General features: G+C 39.1%; 1 protein-coding gene across 5 annotated transcripts in view; it reads right to left on the bottom strand.

Annotated features, from left to right (window-relative positions):
• fgf13a (fibroblast growth factor 13a) overlaps positions 1 to 20,843 on the bottom strand; it is a 96,675-nt gene that overhangs the window by 28,516 nt on the left and 47,316 nt on the right. For 3 of the 5 annotated variants that reach the window (XM_082556524.1, XM_082556523.1, XM_082556525.1), the window contains exon 3: positions 20,538 to 20,705. The exons of the other annotated variants lie outside the window; for them this stretch is intronic. In XM_082556524.1, the coding sequence (XP_082412650.1) occupies positions 20,538 to 20,705 (168 nt within the window). The remainder of the gene's footprint in view (positions 1 to 20,537; positions 20,706 to 20,843) is intronic. 5 annotated transcript variants of the gene reach the window in all.

The following is a 20,843-nucleotide window of genomic DNA, read 5'->3' as shown; positions in this document are numbered from 1 at the left end:
AGCACACCCACCATGATAAAAGCACTCCCAGACAGGAACAGCCTCTCCCAACTGGAAAATGTGCCATCACACTACAAAAATAGCTCTGAAGCGACTTGAGGAATTGATCCAGCCTCCAAACCCCCCAGATCCCAACTTAGTCTGGACGTTTCTGAACAAGATGGATTCACAGGGGCACCACCTTGCAACCTAGAGAGCCCAAAGAATCTGATGTGTCCTAGTCCCAAAAACCACTGTAAACCCACAACCCTGTGTCCACGTCCGATTGATTGAGAATTGTTTGAGAAAAAGAAGGAAAACTTGCACAATACATATTAGGTAATCACTTTGATTGCTTTGATAGATAACTGTAAATTGTTCGCACTCAGTTACAATATACTGATTTACAAGAGAGGGGCTCAAATGGGGTGAGAGTTGAAAATATTTAATTTTTCCATTCACCATCTTCAATGTGCTTCATAGATAGCTCAATATAATGGTCTAGAAACAAAACTAACCTTTAACCTCGCATGTTCTAACAGTATAGGACTGCTAACAAAATATAATTATAATATTAACATATTATATCAGTAACAAATACCCTTTAGAGGGTCATTATCTGTATAGCAGTTTGCACCATAATGTATGCTAGCTGTAGGGGACATTTTCACTGTGATTAATATCGCAATGCAAAACCAAATATTGGCTGTTGTAATCAATTCTGCATACTTTTCATATTTCCTTTCATTTCCTTCCTCCTCACTTGAAAGGCTAAGCTTTTTAAACAACAGAATTACAGATACAGACAAGAAATATTTTACGTTGAAAATGTGAATTAACATACTGTAGCTATGCTGTGGTTGTCAAGAAGCATTTTGTGATTTTTATCTTTACTTTACTTACTTTACTTTGTAATACTGTACGCAACAAAGGACTAACTAAATAATGAAGCAACTAGTTAAGCTGATCGGACTTGGCATGGTCTGTGACTCTTGCAAGTTAAATAGGAGTAGTTTATAAGTGAAACGTTACAATATACTGTATGTTTAGGAGATTTGCTGAATATTAATATGCACAGTATTGTACGTGCCATAAAAACAACTCAATCACAGTGGGAAAGGGGAATATTAAAACTCTGTCCAATCTTATTTATACAATGCAGCATACATTACCCACATCTGGTACTATCCAAAGCCTCTAATTCTGCCCATGGGTAAACACAGAACAGCAGCTTTCACCAATAATCTCACGTTTTGCGTCAGTTGTCCTACTATTGATAAAGCCAGACCATCACTCAAGCAAACAGTGTTGCAAATCTGGAGATGACTGGATTTATCACTGACAGTTAGCAAGACAGAGTGAGGTGATGAGAGTCGAGCTGCTGTGTACAAGCACACGAGATACAAAGAAGGTCCCTCTTGCTGTAGTGCTTATCTTTGTAGCAGCCCTTCTATGAAGGAAAGGTGGGATTGGGTGTGGGGATGTGCAGTGGCACAATAAACAATGCTAACAATAAAATAAAGTTATATTTTATAATGCTTCTTTAAATCTTGAATCCATCATTTTTGTTTGAGAAGATATTTCAGAATAAAACATACCTCTACTCCACTTTTGTCTTTGTATACTGTATATATATAAATATTTTTTTTGTAGGACAAAAGTGCAATATAGCTGTACTGTGCTCATTTGAAGTCTTGCTCTCATGAATTATGCTGTCATAAAATCAACAGATTGGCGATAACACAGCAATCTCTGGCTTTTGTCCAAATGCAAAATCTGTTCCTTTCTCAACAACAGAAAGAAACAGAGTGACCTCTGTAAACAACACCTATAGACACAGTAAATAAGACAAGTCAGTAAAACACAAGGGCACACACAAACACAGAAGCTGTCTGTCTGTGTATGTGTTTGGATGCTTGTGTAGCAGTATGCCCTGGGTACATTAATTATTGTAGTGCCCCAGAATGCCAGTCTACTGTAACCTCCCTGGGGCACCTTGCCTCTGCTTTGCCCACACACATGCATTCATACACAAAGGAAGACTGAGAAAATAGCTTAAAATAGCTAAAAACATACAACTTTGATAGTATCTGTCACAACTGTAGTAATGCAGAGTCTATAGGGTAGTCTGCCTGCACCAGAATCTTAGAACAGAAAACATACAGCATACTTTTTCCCCATTTCCTTTAATTTTCTGTAATATACGTAAATGTTTACATTAATATCTAGATTATCTTTACTTATATTTAAACTATAAAAGATGTTTAAAAGCCAGGACTTGGGGGGGGGGGCAAGAATGTTTGTCCTGTGTATACATGTAACTGTCCAGCAACCACAAAAGAAACCCAAAGGGTCACCCTAGTGCTCCATCATCTCTGGCAAAAAAGGGTTAAACATCAGAGGAAAACTAGAAGATAGCGTGTGTATTCCCAAGGTTGAGTGCTGTGTTAACCTTTATATTATTAAATATCACCCAACAATTAAAGCTATCTCAGCTTTTTAATAACCCAAGGCTGTCATGATAACACCTAGCTCTTAATCATTTTTTCAAATTGTGAAAGAAAATTGGCCTCCAAGGGCAAACACTGAAAAAACTACAGCGGTTAACCTTGCCAGTGGTGTTTAATAGTGGGCAAAGTTGCATGGTACGATGTGCTACTGACTGTATAAAGATATTTAATGTCAAAGTAAATTGTTATCTTCACGCACCATTTCAAATGGCAATAAGAGGATATTTAACCTTTTTGTACAGCGCGAGGGGATTAAGTGAAACATTATAAGGGAGACAGGAACAGTCTCATAAGCTCAGAGGGTTGCTGCTCTAATCATTTAGCTCTTTGGCAACATTCTCCTGGCTTTCTGCTCTTTGCGTGCGTGTGGGTAACAGTCACTCCACTCCAACAGCAGCTTGCAGCATGCTAGGCCACCAGTGCCATAGTGATACCACGCATTGCCATGGAGACCGCACATACGTAATAGGGTGTGTGTGTGTGTGTGTGTGTGTGCCTGTGTGTGAAAGAGAGACAGTGAGAGAGAGAATGGGGGTTGGGTTTTACAGAAAACTATCATTCACTCAATGTTTCAGTAGAGCATGGTTCTACAAGTCAGTCATGGGTGACTGGCAGACCCATAGCAATAATCGCGTGATCTCTCCAACTCTTTCTGAACCAGAGGGCTGTGCTCACTGTATGAAACCAAGGAGTCGGTAGACTGAAACTAGAGGACAATCTATTATTCCTTCCCGTGGATGATTCAGGATCATGTCTAAAGCCCCACCATGGGAACCAATATCTATTTTTTCACAAGCTTATATGCTAAAACATTTCCACAGTGGCTGTAATGCCTAAACAGCTGATGCAATTTGAAAAAGTTTGCACCTCCGTTAGAATTATTAAAATGGTGTCGTAGTCCAAATATTTATAGACCCAAGCGCCTTTTTCACTGTCTTTAAGTAATTTACATTAATTGACAAGGTATGTTTGCTTTTAGTTGGAGTGAAAATACGATAAAATATATATTTTTAAACATCTAAAAGGCATTAAGAAGATCATCTCTGAGCTTTTTCCAAGTCTGCTTCTCATTAAATCACCAGTTCCATCTCCACCTCTCTTTTAAATGCTAAAGCTAATTAGGAACAGACGGAATGCCTGGCATTTGTCAGCTAACCTCTCCCCTTTTGTACAACAACCATCTTCAAAGTCTTTATCTGCTGATTAGCACTGCCATATTTCCTCTCACACAGATGACTACTAAGCTTTTTTGTACCCAAGTGACAGGAAAATAATTCTAATTCATATATCAATGGAAGCTAAATATGGCAGTGAGACATAGGACCTGAGCACTCTGCCAGACACTTTGTGCCTGTTTGTTTGATAGCAATACAGATAGATGTGGAGATTCACTCCTGGGTAATTGCCATCATTTAGATGTTTATTTGCATTCTGAAAATTTGCAGCTAAACGTGAGGAATAAAATTAGACAAAGATTGTAATTGTGATTTTCAAATAATATGACATTGATATTTGTGATGTTATTTAATTAAGTATTTAACTTATATTAACTATTGAATATAACAAATGCTGCCATTGTGATGGTACAAACAGCACAGAGATTAGGCCATCTTTCTGCTTTTTACTGAGTGTTTAACTCATTTAGTTGTCTGATTTGTAGAGAAGAAATATTATATTTTTAGAGTCAATTACAGCCTTTCATTCAAATTAGGAAGGATGCAATGCTTAAGTTTTTAAAAATAAAATGACTGACCTTGAGGTGTATAATACGTCCCGATTAAAAATCCTCTTCAGTGTGTGACAGTTTATATGTTTGTTTAGACATAACATGTCCTTTACAGATGTTTGATATACTTCACAAAAAAAAAAAACACAGAATAATACAAAGAATACACTGTTGGATCTGTTTAAACATCTCTGACTGTAGCTGTCACTTGTTAATTTACATTTAGACAAATTAACAAGTGACAGCTTTCGCTGGGAGCATACTCAGGGCTTTCATGTTCTCTGACCTTTGCTCCTATTGTGCCTCAAAATGTGAGCACATGCCTCTGTTCCAGTCTGAGCGTATGTGTGTACAATATGTGTGTAAAGGTTCCTAGGCTGTAATGATGTGGCAAAATCTCTGTCATGGTGTAAGAAATAGCAGCATCCTGCTCTGGATGACTAATGGGGCAAATGTTCCCTCATTATTTCAGCACATATATAAATATGAAACGATTAGCTAAAGAGACTACCAGTTTTCTTGTCCTCTTACCCTTACTTCTTTTCGGACTTCAAAGATGAGGATGATTGCTGATGATTTGCTAAAAAATCTCCAAGTCACAGACCCTGAAGACCTTAGAGTTAAATCATGCCAATAAAAAAACTCATTAACCAGCTCTGGCATGCCTTATTTGACCCTCAAGGTGCTCTAAGCAGGTTTGCAGAAAAGTAGGATGTATGAAAAATGTAAATTGAAATGTAGCATCTATGTTTTACGCTGGCACATATTTGTGCAGTGTATGTAGATGAGTCATGCATTGCATGACCCTGCAGTTTTCAGGTCCCACGTGAATTATGGCTGAATCATAACTAACTCTGCCGGAGGCAAAGGAGAGGTTCTTAAAAGCTTCAGTGACAGATTGCTGTGCACGGAGTCCTAAGCAATGTGACTGTGAATGTTAAAACTGCAGAAACTGTTCTTACAAAAATAAAGCTATAATACAATAATCATTTAATAAACTGCACTCAGGTCAGGTTATATGAAATAAAGTTTAGCTCCAGAGGAATGTGGAGGACCAAGTTCATAGCAAATCACAGGCTTAGATTAATATAAAATACCATATATTATTTTTAAGTCTTTTTTTTCTTTCATTAATACTTAACTCCACATTGCTTTTCAGTTGGCCATTTAAGGCAGGGTACTAGGAAGAAAAGATTATACACCATGATTTAGATGTGCATCAACTTGAATATACTTCTAGCTGGCCAAAACTAATAGGAGTCTCTAAATGCCTGTTATCAGAACAAAGTCCAGCATCTGTCCTTGCCAGCATCACAACAGGAGTTAGCTGGAGGAGGGAATCAAGTGCAGGAGATGCTCCCTTGCCAAAACGGATGGTTGAACAGTCACATGGGTGAATCATAGCTAGATAAGTCAGTCGAAGCCCTTGGGCAATATCCATCATGATGAGACAGCTACGAGAAGATGGAAAGAAAATAAATGACTAAAACACTTTGATTTTCTTTCAGCTAATCTCCCCTTCAGTACCCTGAAAATGGGCTCCTGTCAAAGTGAAGAGGGACATCTGGTATCAAACATGGGATATGCAATATTAGTGGCTTCACTCGTCTTCTAAAGTGATGGGTAAGCCACCGTACTGTACATACATGATATTTCCCAAATAAGCAAAATTGCACATTACATAAAGTGACTTATAGAGCATGAGATTTACAGCTTTCATACTACATGTTGGATGAACATAAATATATCATTAACTGCTATTTCTATGGAACAGTGACCATGGTGCTCATTGAGATATGAAACCAACCAAGACGTTTTTTAGCCGATCAATAGAGAGTAGCGCGTGTCTGAAAGAGGATATAGAGAACTCGAGGATGTATGTTGCAGAGTTTCTGAAAGTTTGTATAAAAAGCTTTATGCTAATTATACCCCATCAAGTAGGAGCAGTCTTAGTCCCAGAATACTGTAAGTGAAGTGATGTTGTCCTACATAGTTTTTTCTCCAGTACGACACATCAAGGATGAGTATGGAGTATGATTAAAAGCATCATCTCAGACACCGGCTGGCTTAAACTGTCTGCTTACTGATGGAGACACAAAGAAAAGCTCAGTCTGGCAGAGCTCAAGGTCATGCTTCCTTCTTTTAAGAGTTGCTAACTTTAGACACATTTATTTTCTTGAAGGATGGGCTCTGTCTAAAAACAGATGATGAAAGCAAAAACATTTCTATTGATTAAGCTAAAACTACACTTACACCTAATATCGTGTCGCGATTTGTAAATTAAAAGATTAACTCTTACTTGAGATAAAAATGTTTTCTTGTCTTGTGTTTTTTAATAAGGAAGAACACTGATAATTGTCTGTATCTTTGTCATTTTGTGGCAACTTGTCTCTGTTTTTATAAGTTTGAGTTTTATTTTGTAACTGTGTTTTGTGTTTATACGTCCCTCTTTTCTTTTGCTTCCTTCACAGCTCTGTGTATACCATTTTCAATGTACACTCCCACCTTCTTTGCACTTTTTTTCCAGAAGTTATTAAGGAACTCTTTTATTTCACTATCTGTCAATTTGCCTGCAAGGAGATTTTTTAGCATTAATCAGGTCTCTGTCCTTAGAAAACCCCACTAACTGGCATCAAGAATAACTGAACATTATGCAATGAGGTCAAATGTGCAGTGCAGCGAACTGGATGTGAACAATATGAAGCTCAATTTAGTCTGGCCACGCACTCTGGGTTTCTAATGCACCTGATACATGTCCTCATGAAAGGTCTTGGTTTTTCATTTCCCTGGGGGGAAGCTGCGGTGCAGTGGCGTGTCATGAAACCTCATTAAGGTTCATAGACAGGAAAGATCAAAAGAATGGCTCTTGTCGTGCATACAGTAAGTGATGAGTGGTTGTACTGTATATGGCATCCCAATTATTATTAAAATTATGATAGTGTTTACAAAAGATCCGAATGTATGTGAACATGCCAGTGTGATTGCACGGTGTCAGATTAGGATGGATTTTTTCAGTTTACTTAAAAGCGTTAGAAGGAACAGATTGACTAAGCTGAAAATGACATGACAGGGGACATGAGTCAACTGATGGAAGTGGGTGGGTAAATAGGTCATGTTCCCTATCCAACACAGAGTCTCTTAGCTTTCAGTTCCATACCCCCATTCCTGTTAGTGAAGTTAGCACATAGAAAAATCAATGTAAGCATAATGAAAATGAATGGCAGTGGGCTAGTGTTTGACATATACTGGTGGGAGGAACCCTACACAGAAAAGATGGAACAAAACAAAACACTAAAGCAGCAGTGGTGCTCTGTGGTCTGAAGCAGGCATATATCAAAGAACAGAATTAGATTTGGAGAATCATACCAAAGTCTTCAGACAAGATTTTTTACATTACATGCTGAGTGGTCAAGTAAGGAGTTTTTAGCAACCTTTAAACCTGAACAAAAGTGTCAAAATAAAGCAGATTTAAGGGTGATAGCATGTTTTTTAAGTGTGAATTGTTCTAAAGAATCAGAAAAAATGTGTTAAATAATAAAGGACAAACTTATGTGTGCTAAAGCTACACTAATAATTAGCTGTTCACAATTTTTCCCAAAGTATTGTTTTCTAAGAACTATAAATTAGACTATTTGGTAGCAATGACATGCTGGCCTGACTTCACTCAACATGCTCTTATATTAATAAGAAGTCTCTTAGTACTGCTGAATCATATTTGTAGCACAGACCATGGGGAAAAGGCCACTGGAGAATCTTAGCATGACCTGCGACATGCACCATCATCCTGGGTCAATGTGTGTGTTTGCAACTGAGGAGATAACATCAGGAGATTATAACATATTAACCAACGCTTTGGCAGTCGTAGCAGATTAGGGAAGGGATGTTTTGTTGGACTGGCCTGATGTGGTGATGGTTTATGTGTGATGTTCAGTGCTGCTGATGGACTGCCTCACTGTCTATGTGATTGCTACCCATTACATCATTCTGTGGCCTGTGACATCCTACTCACACACATCAATAGGGACAAGCAAAGCGTACACTCATCATACCTACTATTCATCATACACAGAAGAAGCACTCATGTTATTACAATACACGAGCGGTGCCTCTCAGTTGATTTGGCTGCAAACAGTGCCCACTTGTACACAAAAAAACTAGCCGATTGGATATTTATCAATGTACTACCAACCTGCGTTAATGCAAACAGTTACAGCTTTTGCTACTCCTGTTCAGATACAGAAAAAACAGGCGGTGAGAGAGTGGTGAGGTCATGTCCCACTTCCTGCATTAACAAAAAGTAATGTAAGCTATTATTAGTGGAGGAGCACTGAATCTTTATTAACCTCATTCACATACGATGAATGACTAAGCCCTCTGCAAATAGTAAACAAAAGTGGATGGATTCTAGTTGAATAATGGAAGGTAAAACGGTACTAAGTTTTAACATTTCCTTCTTTCCTTTTTTGTAATTCTAAAAACTGGTACTGTTTGTACTGTAGATGCTGGATGGGAGGGCTCAACTTGTGTGCAACACAGCTTGCAAAACAATTGTAGAAATCCTGGGAGGCAGATGCTGTGCTGTATGTGGTTCTGGGAGCGGGGGGAGGTAAGGCAAAATGCAGCTGGCGGGTCAATGAAGCAACAGCAGAATGCACTAAGGCTCGGAGAAGGCTTTGGGGGGATATGGCAGAAGTCTGCACTGGGTTGCCTCAGCAAGACAAAGCTTGGTTGACCAGTCTGTCTTTGATGTCTGCACATATGTATTTGCATGCACATCTGAATCCTGCATTATTTGGTCAGCATTTGACAGCTGAGGTTAAGCACATCCAAAGAGATTCAACATCTCTGTGCTGCTGTTTATTCAGTCCAATGCACTGACCTGTCCCTCTTGGTGACTTACATGCCTACTGGAAAATTAGATTTCAGGCTTCAATAATGACTTCACAGCATACTGATGTAAGATACCTGACAGAGGTTATGTGCTTGTATGTAGGAGCAAGGGGGGGGGGGGGGGGGGGGTGACAAGCTTGAATGACATAGGAGCACTACACTCTGCTGAAACATGTTGAAGGCTACTGGTTTGTATAGCAAGGCCTTCAAGTTACCTACATTTCTGAGTTTATTTTATAAAGACACACCACATAATTAAGAAGCACTGAACATCTTAAACCTGAAGTAGCATGCAACCACTAAATCTATAGATATCTACAAGTCTAGGATACCAATGTGAACACCCAGTTTGATGCAGTATCATGATTAAATCGATGATTTGACAATTTAAGCCTTTTTTTTTTAAACTACAGCTGGTTCCTCAAAACTCTGGAGGAGATAGTCATATCTACACTGTGCTGACTTGGAATTAAAATGTCAACTGTGGAATGCTCTAAACACTTTCCAGACATAAACTCCACTGAAAAGAAGGTAAACAAACAACCTGTCTCAGATTTGTGCAGCACCCCAAAATACAACAAAAGAAATTGTGAAATGGGGGTTGCATTAAATGCTTAAGTCTCAGTTCCCTATAATCCCTTTTGATTAAATGTTCTTAAACGTCAGCTTACAGCACCAACTTTTCTGCAACATTTGGCAATATCACTACACATAGTACACCCTCTGTATGTGAAGGACAGCAAAACTTTTCTAGTCCTTAATCTGGTTTTGTCTGCCTCAACGGAATTGCCAAGTCATCTTAGGGGGATGGCAGGCGACATGATGGGAACAATTGGGTGTCTGTATGAATCTTACCCAATATTAGCCTTGGATGGCAAGCTGGCACATTACTTGGTACCCCTGAGAGTAAACACTCAAGGGTTTTACATAACCCCGCCAGCTCCCAAGATGACCCTCCAACCGTCTCTACTTGTCTATTGTTCTTTCAGTCTCAGCTGTTGCAATGTTTCAGCACTTGTAGTGTAGTGCTTCTGCAGATTAGATTAGATCAGAAGGTCTTAGGAGCTTTTAGTGTCTTTAATGGTAATCACACTTTTTTTGACAGTCATCAGTTTGCCACAACTGATGATTTCTGATAAATATATTTTAAAATGATTTCACTCTGTAAATACCGATCAGATCCTTCAGAAAGAAAAAGCATCCAACCTCAGTTTATTTAGTTATTATTCAGTATTCAGCTGAGTGTCTGAACTCAGCAGTAAAACCTGTCTAATACTAGACCTTTAAAACATATATGTTTATATGCATATTTTTAAGCATATAAACATAATATTAAATAACATGCTTAAAAAAAGCACATTTGGTTATCAGACACTTGAAATCAAAGGTTAAAAGGGGTTGGAACAATCTGGACAATCTGGCACATTCAGTTAATGAGCAATTAAATCTGGAGGCAGGTTAATGCATGTTACTGTCACATGAATACTGCAGCCTGGCATTCTTTCCCGTGATGGCATGGGGATATGCTCTATTACCAAGAAAATAATGACATCCCACAGCATGGGGTCACCCTCAACACATCCGCTTTCTCTCCTTATCCCTCTCAAGCGATCATGGTGCAGATGTGATTTAAGTTGCGATTGTAGTACTAATGTACTCATGTTATGAGTGTAATTTGTTTTTGTTTTGCAGTTACAACAGTAACTAACTATATATAAAACTACAGCTAACGTTTATAATTTACTGTATATAATTTCTACATACCAATAATAGAATGTAGAAAAACTTGCTGAAGCCAGAGTCAATGAGGGCTAAATAACACCACAGAAAATTAGTGAACTTGTTACTGTGGGTGCAAAAAGAAAAAAGAAAAAAGCTACAACTGTAGGTAAAAGGAGAAGGTTTAAACACTAATTTTTTGTTTTTTGTCTCACATCTAGGAGGATACGGGTAATTTAACTTTTGTTTTAGCTCTAAGAGTAAACACAAAGAAAAAATGGACACAATAAGGACGGTTGGGCAGTCTCTACCAGTGAATGCCTGTGCTATGACTTGGCAAGGGGAACAAGCTGTTGAATAACTAGCAGTGCCATGCTGCAGTGCTGGCAGAGGACCAAATACAGTATAGTGTGCAGTGTATTGATTTTGACTGGTATTGTTTGAGGTTATTATGTAGTGGCAGAAAAATTGTAAAATAAAAGCAAAAAAAAGAACAAAAAAACACGATTTCCATCCAGGCTCCATTTAGAATATATGTATTGTCCATTTGAGTATTTTGCTTCAGATTCCAATGTGGGATTTAAATTTAGTCTCAGCTGCTATCAATAACAACAACGCTTTCAAAGATGCAAGGCTCTCAAACTGTTATAGCTTATTTTCTCATAATTATCTAAAAAAAAAAAAAAAAAAGGAAAAGGAAAACAATTTAAGGCGCATTAAGAAAATCGACCCCTGCACTGTTTGTTTTGGCAAGAGCAACTTATTTTTTAATTCACAAATCACCAACTGCCAGTTTTTAAATATATATTATTAGCATAGCAAGGCACTGTAAACTGAAGAAGCGATGATCTGTATAAAGTGCAATGTTTACCAATACAAGAAGGAAGAGAATGAACTTGTGTCGTATAGAGGCACAGTTTTTCAGTTGTAGTTGTAGATAAGGTCACAACAGCATCACAGAAGCAGCCTGTTATACTACTTAAAAACAGAATGTTTTTGAACTGTTAATATATTACATCCACTGAACATCTTCTCCTTCTCTCCAATAAGTGACACTAATTTGTGTATATCTGTAATCTCCATCCTGGCAGCTGTCAGAAGCTAATTTGCTCGCTTCTCATTAATGTGGTGCTGACTCAGCAGCGTGCCTCATTGCCCCCATTAAATAGCTTAATGCTTGTTTACTCTGAGAAAGATGTACACACTGCTTGTGTCACAGTTACTTTAACGTGACTCCTCTAGTGTGTGGTTTAGACTCAGATTGTAGTCAAACATGAACTTTAGTGAATAAAACAAAGTCCATTAATGACATAAGCTGGGATATTAGTGTCAAGCTGGGTGAAGAAGTCAGGCAGTGATGGGAACTACTGACTTCATTAGACCGACTAATGTGTGCCGGGCAATAAACAGACGTGAGAAATTAAAACAGACCGTTTCTGCTGTCCTTGGACTGCATGAAATAAACAACTAGTATTTGTCAATTAATTACGATTTAGCATCTTTTATTTGCCAAACCTCACTTTAATTTACACAATATGAAAAAAAATATCATATACTGACTAAAATAAAGCCTTTTCTCACAAAAGTATGTTGCTCTTATCCACTTTTTCTTCTAGTCTCTGTTAGAATTCTCTGCAATCAACAGGGAGCAGCTTTGCTGAAATGCTACTGTACATATAATGTACAGTGTTCCATTTGATGTGTGCCCTATAGTTATCACATACTCTGTTTGATTTAAATCTAGCCTTAGACGTTTCTAATTTATTTAATAGAGTTTCTGTTTGTAAGGGAGGTTGTGGGTGACATGCATCTCCTCCCGTTGCATGCACAGCACAAATTTTGATTAACTATATGACATGATGTATATTTAAACTGTGTACTGAACTGTATATCCACTCATGTCAAAGCAATTTACTGTATCTCTAAACAGAATGGCCCCGGTTATTTGCTGTCTTATTTCACTCTGTGTGGATATTGCCATGAGGAGAGAAACTGAGGCGTGCAGGGGAGAGAGAAATGTTAATTAAATAGACAATGATGGAATGTAATAAGCCTGGCAACTTGACTTTTCTGCATTGGTCTCCTGAGTAATTTCTTGTTAATGTTGCAATGAACTCCCGCTCCTGCTGATTGTTTATGCTTTCAGCTTAAGCTTCAAAGGTGCCAGAAATTAATGCTACATTAATATTTCTGCCAAAATCAGAGAAACATTTCCATGAACATACGTACTATTTTTACGTATATGACTTTGAAACCCATTTGGAGAGTAAAAACATAAATGTGACCATTTTATTTCTAGGTTTGTATGTCTGTAAGATTTAAGTCTAAGGCCATGGTTCTCAGCCCAAAAAAAGTGTGGAGCACCAGCTATGGGTTAGGAGTGAGTTGCTGCCCCAAATGGTGGAATTTAAGTATCTCTGGGTCTTGTTCATGTTTGAGGGTCGCATGTAGATTGGTGTGGCGTCACTGTACCAGTCTGCTGTGGTGAAGATAGAGCTGAGTGTGAAACATAGGCTGTTAATTTACTAGTCAATCTATACCAGCATATGTGGTTGAAACCCCAATGACACCTCTCTGGACTCATAGAAAGATGAATGTAACTATTTTATCCACGTAGAATAAAAGTTTTATCAGACTTACAAAGTGAGAAATATTCATCAGATAATTGCAAAGAGAAAGGTAATTGCATTTGTCCTGGAAAAAGTAGAAATTTATTCTAAGGCACAAATTTTCTCTTACTAGAAAGTTTAATTATAATATTTAGGTGATGCTGAAGTCCTCAAACTGACCTTGAAAGCACACTTTGGTTTTGACTTCTCCTCGTATACCACAGGTGATGTGGAGGTTTTGTCTAAGTGGCCAGAATGGGAAGTACTACTGTACTTAGTAGAATTTTTAAGTATCGGTACTTTACTTGAGTATATATTTTTCTGGCAACTTTTTACTTTTACTTCCTACATTTTAAAACAAATATCTGTACTTTCTACTCCTTACATTTTCAGAACAGGCCCGTTACTTTTGGTTGAACAGTATCATTTATAGCGTTAAAGTGGGCAGGAAGGAGTAGAGGTGCCCGTAAGTTGTGTTTGCGGTACTTCAGCATCTAGCTAGCTCTACAGAAGGAGAGGAAATATCAAGTGAGCAACATTTTTTTAAAGTGTCAGGTAATTTTATATTCAACAGTTCTATCAGCTCAACAAACATCAGCAAACACATAAGCTGTTTGTGCAGTTTGTCACACAGTGTGTTGCTAGCTAAAAGTCCAGCTACTGTATTTTCTAGGGAGAGAAAAGAAAGAGAACTTCACTCAGAGATGGAGAAAGACGCTGGGAGACAGACGGGACAGGAGAGGAAGAAGAGAGGTTTTATTTAAAGATAAGGATCACTCAGGGACACTTGATAAACTGCAAATTCAAAGCTTGCATGTAATGTCATCATTTTGCTCAGATGTATCTATCTATGTATGATGTGGTCTAATATATTATATATTTTCATTTTGTGAGACATCCTGCAAATTAAACTAAGTATACTAAATGTTTTTTAAATGTTGCATGAAAATTCTGGTTAGATTTGTGCAGAATAAACAGGTTTGCTTGCTTTAAAGCACTGTGTGTGACTGGTGCACAGTGGCTGTGGTTCTCAGAGTCACATTTAGGTTATATCAAGTGTAGTGGAGATGAATTTGCATTTAAGATGAGAGTGCTTAGATTAATTCGCTGAATTTCAACTTTATACCAGCTGTTTATGGTCTAGTATAAAGATAGTATAAAGACCATACTGTCAGTGTAGAGGATGGAAATCAGCCATGATGGCACTGAAACATCTGCGTACATCTTGTTAAATTCAGTTGTGTAAATCCACAAAGAGCAGCCGTTCAGCTGATCCTGTGCACTAAGAAAACCTAGTGAGGCTCACATTAGAAATGACTGTGAATTGTAATTCTTTTCCCTATGCTGAGCCACTACACAGATCCTAGCATTCCCCCAATCTGCTGAAACCCTGGCTGTTCTCATTTTACTGTTTAGGTGTGGAGGCAAAAGAAAAAAGTTTGGTTTTTTTTAATTACCTTTTACTGCATGTGACCTACATAACAGATTAGAATCCGAATTTAGATTAGAATAATATTTGTATTCTCATACACTAATAATATTTTATTATTACATTAATATAGCACATGGTCTCACTGTCGTTACCCACGTGAGCATTCAAGTCTCCCAGCCGGAAAAGAGTGGAGTGCCCACTCCGGGTCGGGGATGAGTTCCTGCCCCAAGTGGAGGAGTTCAAGTATCTCGGGGTCTTGTTCGCGAGTGATGGGAGAAGGGAGCCGGAGATTGACAGACGGATTGGTGCTGCGGCTGCAGTGATGCGGACGCTGCACCGGTCCGTCGTGGTGAAGAGGGAGCTGGGTGTAAAAGCGAAGCTCTCAATTTACCGGTCGATCTACGTCCCTACCCTCACCTATGGCCACGAGCTGTGGGTAGTGACCGAAAGAACGAGATCGCGGATACAAGCGGCAGAAATGAGCTTCCTCCGAAGGGTGGCTGGCCTCTCCCTTAGAGATAGGGTGAGAAGTTCGGCCATCCAGGAGGGGCTCAGAGTAGAGCTGCTGCTGCTCCACATCAAAAGGAGCCAGCTGAGGTGGTTCGGGCATTTGACAAGGATGTGTCCTGGGCGAAGTGTTCGGGGCATGTCCCACCGGGAGGAGGCCCCGGGGCAGACCCAAGACACGCTGGGGAGATTATATCTTTCGGCTGGCCTGGGAACGCCTTGGTGTTCCCCCGGATAAGCTGGAGGAGGTGGCTGGGGAGAGGGAGGTCTGGGCTTCTATGCTTAGGCTGCTGCCCCCGCGACCCGGCCTCGGTTAAGTGGAAGAAGATGGATGGATGGATGGATGGATGGATGGATGGATATAGCACAAGGTTCAAAAACGGTTACTAGGGGCTACTTTTTTCTTTCTTACTTTGAGTACATTTCAGAGCCTGTACTTTTTTACTTTAACTTGAGTAAAGAAGTTTCCTCTATTACTGGAGTATATTTTAACAATAATATCTGTACTTGTAGTTAAGAAAAGAAAGTCTGTACTTTTGCCACCTCTGTAAGTGGCAATACCTATCATTCTGAATCAGAATCAGAGAAACATTATTAATCCCTCTGGTACACAACTGTGATGATATCACTGTTTGTATGCAACACAAGGCATGAAGTGGGTGGCTTGACTGCGGGCCCATTATACCCACCGTTATGGTGGCATATGCCAAAAGTAACATCACATATGCTGGTGCAAGCTCTGCTTAGGCGTATTTCGGCTTGTCATGAACTTCTCGATTTTTGTAACGTTGTACACATGACACAGCTAGCTTGGTGACCACAATCATGTAAGTTTTTAAAAATAAAATTCTAATAATGTCAATGCAGAATCTCATAAATGTTCAGATTATACAGAGGGAAATCCTACTGCAAGTAGAAAAGATAAGATGAAGAAGAGATGTGTTCATGATGTGTTCGTTTCCTTCGTTTCACGTCTTTTATTGGTATACCACTGCTGATGTAGAGGTTTGGTTTTATTGCCTATCATTTAGGAGAAAACTGTAACAACTCTGGTGTACCCTCGATACCATTATAATTTATGACGGGGCTGTGATGATGTCATATTTAGTTCATGACACAAGCAGACCCTATTTGGGCCCATTACAGAGAGGGCAAGGAGCTTGGTCATTCGGGTGAGGTTTAGAGTAGAGCCACTGCTCCTCCACATCAAAACGAGCAAATTAAGGTGATTGGAGCATCTTACTAAATGCGTTTCAGGCATGTCCTACCAGTAGGAGGCCTCTGCATAACAACTCTTGAGTGGCTTTAATTTGCACTCTTTTTATTGTCTGATCAAAATGACTAAAAAATTGAAGTTTGTATAGCAGTTGTACTTACATCTGGATAAGGCTAAAAGCACATAAGAGAAACATAAGACTAAAAGTACACAGTAGGACTTTCATAAAATTCAAAATACAAATTTCTCCCCTTACATATGATCAGAGAGGTTAGGTAAATGCAGAAGAGCATGCAGTGCTGATATGACACTGACGCTTTTCTGCTACCCTGCGCTCTCCAGGTACCAAATCGCATTATCATACACATGATTTATTCATGCATAGTCTATTTATGCATCAACTTGGAATTATTGCCTTTATGCGGAAAGACAGACTGCAAAGGACAGAGAGAAAATTAGACAAGCTGCTACTGTGGAATGAGTGCATCTAATGGTTGCATGTTTGGTCTTGTTGATATTGCAGTAATGTGCAGGCCGCAGTGGGATCCCCCAACAGACTGTGCTATTATCAGCAGCAAAAGTAACCCCCTGAAATGTAATTGCAACTTTGTGGTGATTCACCATCATGCATAAGTGGGAAATAAATGGTGCTACTACTTACTCCTCTGGCATTTCTGTTTTCATTTCCTTGGCAGCAGATTAAATATTTGTCAGTACAGTAGAAACACATTAGGTAGTAGCATAAATGTTGCACAGGTCCTGGTCCCCAATGTGTCAGCATTACAAGTTCAGCGACAGCTGTGATTGGTTCAAGATATCAAGCTGTTGTGAAAAGAATGAAAATAAAAGGCCTAACGGGATGGAAATCTGCGTCTACAAACAGGCAGTTACTCTTTGTATCCAGCATGGCTACAGCTTTTACAGAATGGCACCAGTGGCAGCCTTGCTTTCTGTGTAAGGTTCTTTGTGGGTGACTCTGTGCCCATTATAATTAAAAAAGAAACAATTTGCACAAACACAAAGAGAAAATCCTAGAAAAATTAGGTTTTCTTACGTAATTCTTTGGCTAAAAGTTGTGTATAGGTATAAGTCTATAAGTTGACAATGACTAAGCTTTTTGAGAGAACAAGGACTGTGGATATTGTCCCTCATCACTTCGTCTAAAAATTGATTTAGAAGGACTCTCCCAATAACCACAATTTAAAAACATTATTCATCTATACCATAACTTATTCAAGTTCCTCGTGTGCATTTGAATGCGAATATGTGTGACACCTAAAATGTCTATGTGTGTGAGAGACAGAAAAAGAGAACAAGAGACAGGGATACATATGATAAAGACAAGTTTGTGAAATGGGTATCTCAAAAGTGACAGCATGTGACATTTCTTTCTGCAACACAGTCACATTTCTACGTCAGTTAGCATTTTAAAACTCCTGCAATTTAAAGTCAGCCAATGTGAAAGAACATCTTGTGTCTGAAATGGACAGGAAAGCATAATTCAGCTGGAAATACTTCTACAGCTTATTAAGTATGTCACACGCAAATACTATATATATATGATTTAAGCACTTTACTTCCCAGATTGCCTTAGAAAGTTGTCTGTCTGTGTATATATCATATAGCCTCAAACTATAAAGACAAAGTCTTGCAGTACTTTGAATTATGGATGGATATTTACACAGATCTGCTCCTCAGGCACCATCTTTTGTTTCTACTGTGGAGACACAGAACAGAGCTAAAGAGAAAAACAGAAGCAGAAAACAATGATTTGAGTATAAAGAGAAAAAGATGGTTACACAGACTGAGTCAAGGAGAGTTTGGATAATACAGAGAACAAACTCTTTGACAGCAGGCGACCCACACAGGCCTGAGAATGTCACACATGTCTCTGGACGTGTAAAGCTAATATACTGGTCCCACTTCAGCCACTTCAGTGTAGTTCTGGGATATGCATCAGAGGAATTGGATTGACTTTCTTAAAGCCTAGGTAATTAATGGATCTTGCTGTTCATACTTCTTCAAAGCAAGTGTCACTGTTCACAGTTCAACAATCTACTCCTGCTGGCACAAAAGAAGTCTTGTTTTTACTACTTATTGTGATAGTTTTCATTTACTGTCACTGATGTAGTTTAACCATAGAGGGAAAAATGTAACAAACTGCAACAGCCTGGACTGCTGTCCACTGTGACTTACAAAGTCTGTTAGACACAGAGCTAAGTATTCTAGAAGCTAGAGTCCATGAAAATCATTAATAAGCAACACAAAGCAGTTGAAATGCTGTTGCCATGGTAACAGTGTGACGGGACTGACTTTCTTGCCCAGATTTCTCAGAACGCATAAACTTACATTAAATGCCGTCTTTTCAACGAATGTAAAAGCTAATTTGTTGCCATTCTACCAAAAAATATAAAACATTTTTGTTTTGTTTCTTAATGTGGGAGTTTGTGCTTTTGCAAAGATTTTCAGGAGACAATTACATATTCTTTATAATCTGTGTATCTGTCTACACGGCCTGTTCCATAGATCAGTTTAATAACACAGTTTCCATTCACATCATGCATCAGCATAAATGACATCCTCATGAACAGCTTACGTAAGAGCTGTAGTCTCCCCTCCTTCCTTTGTAAATTCAGTCACGTCCAACTGGAGCTGCAGACAAACTGAATAATACATCTGTAATTCTCCAGCCAGACCTCTGTTAGTATACCACTACTTTATCTCTCTCACCCTCACTTTCTTTCCTCACAAGGATAAGAACGTGTGTGCAAGTCCTTCAGTGAGTAAAGAGAACGTTATCAACAGGTCAACTAATATGACAGGTCCAGAAACTCTGTGCCAAACATGACATTTAAATACAGCAGAATATAGACCAGCACACTGTAGACAACATGTGTGAGAGAGTTCATCTCTTACCAATCACGATGTCTGTAAAGGAAAGCAATTTCTACAATCGTAATACCATACAGAAGGTTGAATGATAAATGAGGTAGCCAAAGAACCTGAATGCCAGAAAGAGCAAGGTGCAGTGACATGCTAGGAGCAGAAAGTTTTTATTTTGTTTTTTATTTTTCTTATACATGGACTTCTCTTAACAAATTCTGCGTACTTGTACTATATGCAGGTATATTTTCTCCCCATAGCTGCATACAGCAAGTATTGAAGCAGGAAAATGAAACATGGAGGAAATGTAAAACAAAATAATGTTAGGCAGGGAGAGAAGGAAGGAAGCAATGGTAGGCTGCAAAAACCAAGACCACTGAACCACAGGCAGAAGCATAGGAAACACGGGAAGGAAGGAGAGGGAGGAGGGGTTTGCTGACTTGACAGTCTGTGGATGAGTAGATCACTCTTTAGTCATGGATATGAAACATAATCTTCACAGCCTTGTGTTGTTTTGTTTTGCTTTATTGGGCCAGTTTAAGTGGAAGCACATACTGAAATCGCTTAGTCATTGAACTCATTAGGGCAGCAGCTGCCTCCATCTATAACCCCTTTTCTTTTTGCACTTTGTTTTGGTCTGTGCATGCGCCTCAGGGTGGCAATGACTGAGTTAATGGTTTGGGGTAGGGAGGGGTGGACAGGAGCTACAGATGCTATGCTCCTCAGTCCAACATAACGGGTATGCAGGCAGACACACATACGCTCACACAAACACGCACTAAACTGGACGAGGCCCAGGGAGAGACGCCGTCCTACAAGTTCTCTGCTAGCGAATATCCCCTCAGCACTGGGTCGTCTAATATGCCCAACACGCACACTTGCACGCACGCCTTCGTGCACAAACACACACATGCAGAAGCGCACCAGATGCTCTCTAAAAATGGAACAGAAATTTTGAAAAAAAACTTCGTTTGGAGGGACAGAATATGAAGAGGGGGTGAGATGAGAGTGGCCGAAAGAAGCGAGGAGCATCAGCAAATCAAAACAAGGAGGGGTGCAAACAAACCTTCGGGTTCTGCGTTCTCTTTGTGGGCGACTTGCTTCAGTGGGCAGCAGAAGATTTCGTGACACTTAGCACGAAAGGGGGACCCTTTACTCCTTATATCCGCAGAGTGGATGGAATCCTGCCGTAACATAATGTACTCCTGGGTACCTGGGGCAGCGTCATCCTGGACTGCGGTGTGCCATAACAGAATGAACTGGGGTTAGAAACCACATAAAAACAAAAGAAAACAACAACAACAGCAAAAACACAAGCAAATAAAAAGGCATTAGCAACAGCAACAGCATTAAATAACGGTACTAAAATGCA

Source organism: Aulonocara stuartgranti (genome assembly GCF_965226115.1).
Source record: "Aulonocara stuartgranti genome assembly, chromosome: 2".
NCBI classification, from domain to species: domain Eukaryota; kingdom Metazoa; phylum Chordata; class Actinopteri; order Cichliformes; family Cichlidae; genus Aulonocara; species Aulonocara stuartgranti.
The sequence above is the reverse complement of the archived record's forward strand: the minus strand, read 5'-3'. Positions and strand labels throughout refer to the sequence as shown.